At 32.8% G+C, this 12397-nt stretch overlaps 1 protein-coding gene across 2 annotated transcripts; it reads right to left on the bottom strand.

Moving 5' to 3' along the window:
• Positions 1–3253: 3253 nt before the first annotated feature.
• Positions 3254–7595, bottom strand: LOC113863423. 2 transcript variants are annotated; one of them, XM_027496994.1, is made up of 3 exons: positions 7356–7595; positions 7179–7238; positions 3254–5654 (listed from the first exon to the last, which is right to left on the bottom strand). In XM_027496994.1, the coding sequence occupies exons 1-3, from the start codon at positions 7465–7467 to the stop codon at positions 5575–5577; spliced, it is 252 nt and encodes an 83-aa protein (XP_027352795.1). In that variant the 5' UTR covers positions 7468–7595; the 3' UTR covers positions 3254–5574. The 2 variants fall into 2 exon arrangements, with proteins under 2 accessions (XP_027352795.1, XP_027352796.1); XM_027496995.1 differs by lacking the exon at positions 3254–5654 and having other exon boundaries at positions 6159–7238; positions 7356–7591.
• Positions 7596–12397: the final 4802 nt, after the last annotated feature.

The raw sequence follows: 12397 nt of genomic DNA, 5'->3' as shown, positions 1-12397 counted from the left end.
GGGGAAACAGTTAAAGTAAATAGGACCTTTCCCGAGACTGGTTTCAACTGTTCCTATAAGAGAATCATCAAACTTATTATGACGAATATCTCTTAGACAAATTAAGACAACAACATCTATGCCTATGTCTATCAAAGGTTTAATTGCTACCTGAACACATCCTATGTGAAGGTATTTGTATTTTCTCTTATGATCATTGAGGGAGGATTTAGACAGGAGATGAAATTCTTCTCCTATACCTTTTCCTAAAGGGATATTATTTTCAACAGTCTTGATAATATAATCAGAATTGTTTTTCTTGGGTTGGTCTTCAGGAACATATAATGTATCCTGAGGAATGACTAGGATGGTCCTGTCATCCATACTCTGATTTATCTCTTCAAAATGAACTTCTTCGTCAAAGAGATTGTGTTTGGGTGTGATTTCAGGAGAATGTTTCTCCTGGTCATCAAAGAGATTGGTTTTAGTAGGAGAGGAGGATGAAGAACTGGAGCCAGAGCGAAAGGAAATGCGAGAGAAAGAGCGTAAAAGTCTACATTGACGATGTTTTAATTTTTTCTCAATCCATTGATCAGCATTTTAAACATATAAATGTTTTTATCAATGTTATTAAACAAAACGGTCTTGCCGTTTCAAAATCAAAAATTAGTCTCTTTCAAACCAATGTCAGATTCCTTGGACATAATATCCACCAAGGTACCATTATTCCTATCAGTAGGTCCATTGAATTTGCTGATAAATTTCCTGACAGAATTCTTGATAAAACCCAATTACAAAGGTTTTTGGGATGTCTCAATTACGTAGGAGATTTCATCCCCCACCTAAATAACATCATCAAGCCTTTACATGATAGGCTTAAGAAGAATCCTCCCTCTTGGACTGATGTTCATACCAATGTCGTCAAAGAAATTAAAAATAAAGTCAGGAAGATAAATTGCTTATATCTTCCTATCCCCCAAGCCTTCAAAATTGTTGAAACTGATGCCTCAGACATAGGTTATGGAGGTATCCTAAAACAAAAAATCGAGTCTGATGAGCATATCATTGCATACACTTCAAAACATTGAAATTCTGCACAACAGAATTATTCTACTGTTAAAAAAGAAGTTTTGGCAATTGTTTTATGTGTTTCAAAATTTCAATCTGATTTATTAAATCAAAAATTCTTAATCAGAGTGAACTGCAAGTCTGCCAAAGAAATCTTACAAAAAGATGTTAAAAATCTTGCCTCGAAACAAATTTTTGCAAGATGGCAAGCAATTTTAAGTGTTTTTGATTTTGACATTGAGTATCTCAAAGGCACTTCAAACTCTCTTCCTGATTATCTTACCCGTGAATATTTACAGGATAAGTAACATGCCTAGAAAGGCAATTACCCCTTTCAGGGGAGGAACCACCAGAGGCGGCAAAGTCAAGTTAGCCCTGACTCTAAATAAATCAAAACCACAATCTGCTTCTGCAGATTCAAAAACCTCTTCTTCTGGGTCATCTACCCCCATTGAGTCATCGACTCAAAAGGCAATCCAAATTGTTGAGTCATCAACACAGCAATCTGGAACTCCAAAAGAATCCTCCAAAAAGACCGATTTTATTGTCAAAACTACCAGACAAACCAAAGCAGATTATGCTCTCCCAATCAATACGCTCTTAGCCGTCCAACAAGGAAGCTTGAGTAGCCTACCAAATAAATCATGGGCAGATATTGCCTCTGAAGAAGACATGGAAATAGAATTAGCTAGCCTAAACACCATACTCCAGTCTTTTAATCAAACCCAGAAAACAATAACCAATACAAATAAAACAGAAGGGACCCTTGACCTTCAAAAAGGAAAACAAAAATCCTCAAATCCTAACCATTATGTAGACAAAGGAAAATTTTCCTCAGTTATTCAAATGGAACCCGAATTTTGGGACAAAAACCCATACAAAGCTATCACCAAAGTCTTCCCACCTGGATTCCATTTTAGACCCTATGCGGCAAATAGAACCAGACAATTTTATGAATTTATCTTAGTGGATTCAGATTCAGTTTCCATTAAACATTACAAAGACCATAAAGATCCTTCAATTATAACCCATTCAACAATCCAGATCCTGAAAGTCTTAACTCCAAAAGCTTTTGGAAAAAATTTAAACTCTTATAAAAAGTTTTCCCAACCCTTTGACCCAGTAGGATATAATTACTGGGACTACATTGATGCATGGACAAGAACTTTCTGGCTCCAAAACAAGCTCAACCGACATTCTTGGTTGATATACTTCAAGAGGAATCAGAATTATGATTTTTCAAATTGGTTTCTACAATGGTGGGACTATTTTGGACCAATTGAAGAAATTCTTCCTACACCCGTCAAAGAAGGATATATAATTTATAAAGGCAGATATCTGCGAGAATCAAGAATTCCAGCAGATCTCAAATATTTCTCTGATTTTGCCTTAGCATGGGTTTTCTCATGGCAATACAGATATGGCAAAACAGAAAATGAAGACACTCTTCCTTTGTTGCACAGGTATTCCTTTGTAAAATGGTGGAATCAATTCAATGCCAACCATGCTGGTCCGGAAGGAGTTGCTGAATATTTTGGAAAAAATCCAAAATTACTGAATCTAGCAGACCCGGCAACATTTCAATTTCTCAACCAGAAATTCAAAATTGCAGCCTTCTTATCAGGATGCGACACCAAAGAGAAAATGAAGAAAAATCTTCAAGATGTTCTCCTGCTCTTACAAAGCCAAGAAGAAGGAGAATCTTCTACAAAACAAGAAACTAATATTGAAGATCAAAATGAAGATGATTGTTTTGGCATCGACATCCAAGATCTTTAAACTGGTACTGTAGTAAATAGTTCCAGTTACCAACAGGAACTGTAGAAATAGTACAAAATTTTTCTTTATAAGGAGGCCTCGACCATATTGTGAGGTACCCTTTCATTTAGTAACATAAGAGAGATTTAAGAGAGAGAAGCTCTGAGAGATAATTTCTTGTAAGCCTTCTTCTTCTTTGAGATCTTACAATAAAATTTGCTGTTTTCAAGTTATTTTTCTCTCTTCTCCCTCTTAGCCGGTTCTGTTCGGACTACCGTCGTTCCGGCTTTCTTCTCTTCTCCCTTCACTAGATCTGTGTTGGTTATACCACCGTTCTAGTTTCTTATGCTTTAAACTTACATACTGCACTTTTAATTTCTGCATTTCATATAGTAGTCCTGCTACTGCCTACTTTCCTTTCAGTCTTTTAATTTGTTTATTTTTGTTCCCTTGATCCACTTCGGGGTTATCTGGTATCATATATATATATATATACATACATACATACATACATATATATATTTATACAGGCCGGCCTGTCAGGCCTAACAGACTTTATAAACAGCTCAGACCTGACTTATTTACTTAAACAGGCCTTAAAAAAAGCCTAAGCCTGATTTGTTTATTAAAAAAGCTAGACCACAGGCTCCTGTCAGGCGGTCTGGCCTATTTCCATCTCTAGTAAAGAATAAGATGGTGCTGTAGAAGTACCTTGATAAAAAGGAGATGGACTAAAAGGAGAGTAATAACTTGATTGTACAGGAGATGGAACAAAAAAGAGATTTATTTCTATTTTCCTATTTTGTTGTTTGGCTGCAATAATATCATCCATTTCTTGCAGTTGATTTTTTAATCTCCTGATTTCTCTGTCCTTTTTTTTTCTTCTGTAAACTTTGCAATATCAGTCTCTAACTTGGCTACTTGCTTTTGAGACTCTTTATAATATTTGCGAAGCTTTTCTGATAGATGTTGTAGTCTCTCATCATTCTTCTAGACAGATTCAACTATCTTGTCCATTTTTTAATCCATCTTTCTCAAGATCTTATTCTGAGCTAAGGAGTTTTCACTCTTCCAATTTAAAACTTCCTTAGCTTGAGACAAAGGTTTCAGGCTACCGTTAGCCTGAACTTCTAAAGATATTACTAAAAGCTTACATAAAAGTGTCCATCGAACTTGTCTGAATAGATGGGAGTACCATCAGCTTTCAGCTTTAAAGCTGTATATAGGAATCCTATCCTCTTCTTCTCCAAGCGTGATCATCATAGATTGGAAACATTTGGATGGTAAATTACTTCCAGCGTCAGGTTTTTTAAAGACTGTAGTGACAGAACCATCTACAAATTTTCTGAAAGTAGCATCAAAAGACTAAATCGATTTACTGTTGTGCATGATCTTTTCATAATCTGTTGTCCATTCTATAGGAATTAGTTTGATCAACTCATCCCTAGAAATTTGTCTTGGAATTTGAGTAATGGAAGGGATATCATCTTTATCCCTGTTTGCGACTATGAGCATGTTATCATGGGCTCCACCTGGAATTGGCAGATCATGTGCATGATTCTGCAGTCTATAAATAATCTAGTAGTGGAGAGTTACAGATAGAGCTTCTTCAACTTGTTCAGCTCCAAACAATTGGGTCTGAACTTTTAACCTGGTGAGAAGAGTTTTATCTTTCAGGAAAACATTGTAGTTCAGAAAGATTGTAAGAACAACACTTCCAGCATGTAAAGTGGTTAAGAGGGTAGCAATCAATGCATGTTCATAACGGATGTAGGAGGTGTCTAACAAGGCTATCTTAGCAGAAACAGGTAAAATTTTCCTACTATGTAATGATAGGACTAGCCTGACAGCTCCAAAATAAAGGGATGTATATCCCTCTTCTCTGCAATGGTTTATGAACATTCGAGAAATCTCTAGGTTGATATACTGCTCCTTAGGTGAGGCACTGATTTCACACTAGTCCATTGTGGAGGATTGGACATACTCTTTAGTGGGTGATTTTTTCCTGAGAATGAGTCTATTCACTTTATTGGCAAAAGACTTGTGTCTCCTGAAAACATTGTAAGGACTTAATAGAGGGACTACTTATTCCTCTATTTTTTATTCTTCAGGGACATAGGTATATTGAATCAGGTTGTTAATTTTGTGAGCTGCTGTACGGATACATTCTTTTGGTAGAAAGAGTGATGAATTTAGGTAGATTGAAGAAAGTTCTGTAGCTGTTTGTGTAGTAGTTGTATTTATAATGTTATGATAGCTCTTACTCACTTTATTTATAATGACTATCATATTTATCCCCCCATTCAACAGAGACTTTAGGCTCTGAATAAATATAAGTGTTCGTGACTTTGTTTCAGACAAGGACGACTGTAGATACAGTCTCTCCGGTAGGTGCGTGTCAGCTGTCCAGCCAATAAAATCTGAAGATATGAGCATCAAATAATTTGAAGGCTCTGATACCATTACTAACACGTTTCTTAAACAAATAAATAAACATGGCAATGAAATAAAATAGGGCTTTCAGTCTTGCATGAGCATGACTCCCACACCCCTGTCCGAAGCATCACATTTTACCTCAAAAACTTCTGAAAAATTTGTAAAGTTAAAATGAAACTTGATGTAATGAGTTGTTTCAACTTATTGAAATCCCGTGTCACAATAGTCCATTTAAATTCCTCTTCTTTTTTGTTAACGTTATTAAAGGTTGAACTACCTTGCCATACCTCAGTACAAATTTCTTGTAGTGCCCTGTAATCCCCAAGAAGCTCCTCATGAGTGCCCAATGCCCAGCTCACTCGGCATAATTAACTCTCCCCCCAAATCCTTTATCACGTGCATTGTTATCATTCCTGGAATATACCTTCCATGTTAAGGAATCTCGATTTATGCGATAATCCAATAACTTCATCTTATTTTTTGAGTTACTAGCCTCATGGGTCTCACTAGACAATAATTCAGATAACTTCAAATATAGAGATCGATACTGAATGAATATACATATAAACAAAAAGTTTAATAAATAAAAATATAAAAACTAAAACCTCAAAATTTAGAACTCAAATTAATTTAAATTATAGAGAATGAAAATTACTAGACTAAATTAAATATGCAAGGCTAATTCGTCTCTCTATGTACCAACATCAAATTCTTCCAATAATATGGACTTGACTATTGCCCTCATTTGAAACTTCAGTTTTGTATAAACTTCCCTGCATAAAGTTAGATATGTGAAGGGGAAAATAACTTGCTACTTGAATAACTCACTTTCTAGATACCATCTTACTCAGTTTAGAGATATATATCATTTTAGGGGAGTTTTTATTTTTATTTTTATTTTTATTTCTTATGATAATAATACTTCTGAAATTGCAATTAAAGTAGGCACCAAATTAGGGAAGAAGTAGCACTTTCTTTCCACAAATTGAGCCTTGAAGAGAGCAGGAAGCAATTAAAAGATTCCTTTGTAGTGATCAAATAGCAATGCCAAAACGCTGGCACACAAGATTATACACATTCTGGGTATCAACATTCTTTCACGAGTACTACTCTTTCTGGGTTCAACTATGTTTCTTTGTGTTTCTTCATTATTTACCAAAATTAGTTTCAAAGTAACTACTGCCTTTTTGTCCAGAATATTGGCACGCAATTTAAGTGCAAGAAAAACCTCAAAGTTACTGTTCTTTTTAAAACACATACATTTTCAAGGATTGAAATTTGCAGATTATGAAAAGAGTTTTCATTTCATGACGCCAAAATAAAGAAAATAGAAGCTTCATACTTTATATTTTTACTTATTTTCATTCAGTCACAAACAAATTGAAGAAACAATTAAAATCCCCATTTCAATTTACCAAAAATTGAAATACCATTTATTCTTTTCCCCTTAACAAATTTTCCTCTGTTCACTCGTCATATTCAGGTAAGTAAAATATCACTCATGATCCTCAGTGAAAGCCCTCCTACCCTTATCTTTCTAAAATCTAAAAGTCTTAGTCAACCCTAGTTGAAGAGTCGAAATTTTCCCTTATCACCAATTAAAACTGATAAATACTTAACAATTATTAATTTAGAAGCTAATTTCAAATTACAATTATTATCGACATGTGGTGATAATATATCCACATATTATTGCTATCGACTTGTTTCTAATTAAGAACCATGTGGATACTATTCAAACTTTTTCACATATTCAAACTGTTCACATTACACAAAACAGAAGCAAACTTCATACTATTGAATTTTTAATTTATATAATATTCCTAAACTTAATATACAGCAAATGAACGACAAGATACAAGGAAACAACTAGGGTGATTTCCAAGGAAAACATTGAAGATTATTGCAAGATTCTGTCCATGTACTAGTACAGGTACCTCCAACCCCATCACAACACTTGCAAACAACTCCAAGCGTTGCAAAAATCTTTGAGTACCCTGCAATTATATCACATAAAAAAGAAAGAGGCACACATTAAAATCATAAAATACGTATCAAGCACAATACAAACAAGAGGGGGAATAAATTTAAGAATATTTCTAAATACTAATTACCTTGACCAGATATTAAGGAAAGCGTTCTTCCTTCTACAACTGATGGTTTCTCTGCAATTGAAACAACCAGGATGACCAGCAGCAAAAGCACATGAGCCTTTTTCATACCCATATCATATATTCTGGCCTAAACTTTTTTGGTGCTTTGCTGAGCTTCTAAAACCTCAGAGTGAGAGGTTCAAGAGCCATGGATCCCAGACAAGTGAGTAGCTTTATAAGGGGCAAAACTTGCAGGATGGGTAGTTGCCTAGAAAGTATGTGAGCCACATGATTGATATATTATTATATTGCTACAGTACGAAAAAAGAAAAAATATTTATATTTTTATATTAATTTTAATATAAATAATATGATATAATTATGTTAGAGAAAAATATAATTAGAAAATAAAAAATTATATAAATTAATTATGGATTTTATCAATTAAAATTGATAAAAAAATATAATTTTTAATAATATTATATCACATTAGTTATTAATATGGGAAAATTAAAACTAAAAAATAATAGTAAAGTGACGTGCATAGTGTTGTAACTTTTTGATTTATGTGCTGTCTCCGAGAAGTAAAGGTTGGCTATAGGTCTACCTTGTTTTATTGGATTGTTATGAGTTCGAGACGTTGAATTTGGTCCAGTGGGATCCGGAGAAGACGTGTTCAAATCTTCCATCCTCTTTCATTTACTTGTTTTCCCTTAAAAATAGTGCCCGACATAACGTATATAATTATACGTGTGTGGTTTGACTCCTCTTAAATACACTATACTTTATTATTTAAATTATCTAATTATTAATATCAAAACTTTTTACATGTACAACTTAAATTAAAAAATAAAAATTAAATTTCAATACCTAAAATTAAGATAATAGTTAATTTATATGATTTATTTTCATAATTTATACCATAATTTTAAAGATAATATTTCTTTTGTATCTTTTAATTTTTTATAATGTCTTTTTATTCTTTATCCTTGTTAAAAATTTTAATTTCATTATTATTTAACAATAATGACATTTATATTTTATAATTTTTATATTTGTATAAATAATTAGAATGTACTAATTTTAAAAGTTCTTTTTTTACTGCATATAATCATAAATTATCATGTCAGCGAAAATTGATGACTTCTATAACAAATTTTAAAGAAAAAATTAATCTAATAGTTAATTTTAAAAAGAATGTATGTCATAAATAATATTTTGGCTTTTGCCAATATTGCCTCTGCACAAGATATATTTATTAACGAGGAAGCATATTATGCCTCAGAAACTATCGCTCTCTTAATTAACATAAGTAAATGATAAGACATGGAAAAAAGAACAAACGATTAGAGTTGCCGGAAAGGACACACACAGAGCATGTCACACGTTTCCCAGTTTGTTACGTCTCTCTTGGGCTCGCGACCAAAGGGAGACGTACCACTTTCCTTGTAACCTTTTTAGGCTGTAGTCCACGTTAAAGTCAAGCAATTTCTCTTCTGTACGAATGAATTGACAAAACTTATAATTAGTTTTGTCCTAAGGCTTTTTACATGTTGAAAATTTGCGACAATTTATCATTTTCACTTTCCATTTAGCACGACCAATTCCAATAAAATGAAACTTTGCTTACTTAAATTCAACAAATTTTTCAAAATTTCAAATCTGTGCCTCAACATCCACAACATTATTATCAAATTGAGTAGATGATACGAGGAAATAAAAATCCTTGAAATTATCTAATTGATTACTATTTTTTTATTTTATTATATATTTAATTCATTTATTATGATTAATGTGTGATTTTGATTGCCTAATAATCATTTTGTATGAATTTTGTTAAAACTGATAAATAGATCTGTCTAATTAAGGTAACTCGAACCCTTATGATAAAATGTTCAACTTGAACTTTAAATTTTGAATTTGGATTAAATCTGAATATTTTTGCCATATTTAATTACTAAGTTTGAATACTATTTTACGTACATGTTAAAGTTTGTTGTTAGGAACGAATCAACCCAAATAAATTGAATAACTCGTTTTGTCAAAAATTTTACAGCAATATTATAAAAAAAAAAAATACCCAAATAGAATGAAGGCCAATTTAATTACTAAATTAAATTAAATTTTGGGCAATATTTTGGCACCTAGAATTCGGTTTCCTGAAATTGAATTTTGAGTTGCTTTTATTTTATTTTATTTTATGTTTTAATATAATAAAATAAATATTATTATTTAAATTATATTTATATATTTATATTTTATTAAAATTAATATTTATAAATATTTTATTAGTTATATATAATAAAATAAGTTTTATTATTTGAATTATGTTTATATTTTTATATTATTTAAAAATGAATAAAAATAATAATAAGTAAAAGTATTAAATAATAACTAGTTTATTTATTTAGTTTAGATATTAATCTTTATTAAAATTTATACATAATTATTTATTTAAAAAATATGTTATTAATATTAATAAACATAATTAAATAATATTATGTAGATATATTATATATATAATTATATATTTAATATAAATTACAAATACTAAAAATTTAAAAGTTGCAATGACATTCATAAAATTAAAAATGACATTAAGAAAATTTTAAAATAATAACAACAACATAAATCAATGGCGGGAACTAGAAGCTTGAACAATGTTTGGACATGTCTTTCTTCTGTGACAAGGGGTATGACAATAAGAATAATTTTTTGCCCGACTTTATTGTTTTTTAATATCCATCTCTGTTCTTATTTTACTGGATTTGAGTCGACTATTTGAAATTCTTTTCAGTTCTGGATTTGGACACAAAGTTGGCCCGTGTAAGTTGGCCAATAGTCTTCGTGTCTTAATTCTCCAAACTGACCTTCACATACCTTAGAAACTTGTTGTAAGGTATACATGGAAGATATATAGTTGTCAAAGTTGTGGTGTGTGTGTAAGCATGAAGCAAATACACGAGAGCATGAGATGTGAACTTTTTGAAACTTGTCAAAATTATACTACATTTCATCTAAATGTACTCTAAATCTTCTTACGGGTCAAATTTCTGTCAAATGTTGCATTTCTTTGAATAAAAATCTAGTGTTTGTTCTGTCAAAGGTGATGACTCTATGAGTGTTCACCTTTGACTGTGCACCTTGAATTGCTTTAGTTGCAACCTCTGAGTACATATGTCCAGCATTAATCATTGCATCTACTTCCCTGCTTCTGTCGATGAAGAACTTATTGCAACGAGTGTATGTTGCATGACCATAGAGCAAATTGGTAGGGTTCTAGTTTTCTTCAAGACTGAATTGATTGACTCTACTAGGTTTATTGTCATGTGTCCCTACCATCGTCCGTTGTCCCATGCCAGTGTTCCTTTTTCCCTTGGGATGTTGTCCAACCATTGTGCAACTTCAGAATTATTATCTTTTACTATGTTGTAATAGTAAAAGAATTTCGGTTCAGTCATCCCATATGCTGGAAACAAGATTACAAATTAAATTAATATAATTAGCTAAACAATTGTATAAAATATTAATGATAATATAGAGTACGTAAAAATTTAAATTATCCATATTGACGACATCTTTCTTCAGTGCAGCATTTTTGAACCATCGCATGAAGTTTTGTGCAATGTGTCTAATGCAATAGACATGGACAGAATTGTTTTCTGTCCAAGCGCTTCTATTTCTAGAATATGCACTTCTTATGGCTTCGTGACGATTTGAAATGAGGCACAACCCCTCTTGCGGGGTTACGTACCTCCTTAAATTTTTCAAAAAAAAGAACCATGCATCGGTGGTTTCACATTCAACCACAACAAAGACAATGAGAATTATGTTGTTGTGGCCGTCTTGGGCAACTGTCACTAATAAAGTTCCTTTGTATTTGTCATTCAAAAATGTTCCATCCACTTGAACAATTGGTTTGTAGAAGGAAAAACTATCAATGCATGGCTTGAAGGTCTAAAACAACCTCTTGAAGAACACATTCCCCTCATCAAGCAAGCTACCCTTGTATGTCGGTTGTGTACTTAATTTTCAGATGAAGCCCGGAACATATAGTTGCATTGCAAGCAACTGTCTAGGTAACTTATGGTATGACTCCTCCCAATTTCTGAAGATATTTTCAATGACATGTTGTTTCCCCAACCATCCCTTTCTATAGCTGATTGTGCAACCCATTGTGTACTTTATGTGGGCTAAGATGGTTGCGATGGGTATAGATAGATCAGTCTCAATAATTTCACGAATGGTTTGAGAAATCATTTGTGAGCTCAACTTGTTATGATCATGTGAAATGAGTGGGGAAGCACATGTGTGGCACCCTTCAAGCTTCATTATTTTTCAGTGTTGCTCTTTGGTGCGCAATATAGCGCGATATCTTTAAGCACAGTCGTTGTGAACGCATTCCACGATAAGCCTAGTTGTGCTTGACATCTTTACCTTGTAAGTGCAATGATTGACAATGTAAAATTTATTTGTGGCGTCTTGAACTTGTTCTTTTGTTAGAAAGCACTAGCCAACAAATAATGTTCCAGGCGGATACACTACCATTTCACGATTAAGGATATGGCCAAACTCAGAGTCATGTTCTTGTATTTGAGTGGAAAAGTCTAGAAAATGTGGAGGTGGGTTGTATAACGGTAATAGTTGTGATGGTGGAATATTGGAAGTGAGAGGGAGTCTTCTTCATCATCCTGTTGTTGAGATAGGATTTCATCTTCATCCTCGCTAAAAGGATCAAAAACTTCAATAGGAAGACCCACAACAACATGTTCTTCAATGAGAGTTTCTTCAATAGGTTAAGAGGGTAGGGTTTGCTGAAATGATTTGGAGGGTATTTCATTGAGGTCCATGGATGGACCAATTGAAAGTTGTTGTAAGACTGAAGGTCAGAATTCATATCATATGTTGGAAAAGATGGATTTATGGTTTCGTAAGTTTGGTAAGGTGAAGGTGAAGGTGAAAGTTGTGGTGGTTGGGTTATGTTTGTAGCAAATGTAACATATAATTCTATACCTGATTGAAGCTGATTTGAATCGTGGATGTTGAAGAGTGTCTCGACGTCT

This window comes from Abrus precatorius, unplaced genomic scaffold, assembly GCF_003935025.1.
Source record: "Abrus precatorius isolate BTA unplaced genomic scaffold, Abrus_2018 Scaffold3, whole genome shotgun sequence".
NCBI lineage: Eukaryota > Viridiplantae > Streptophyta > Magnoliopsida > Fabales > Fabaceae > Abrus > Abrus precatorius.
Note: the sequence above shows the minus strand (reverse complement) of the source record. Positions and strands in the feature narration are given on the sequence as shown.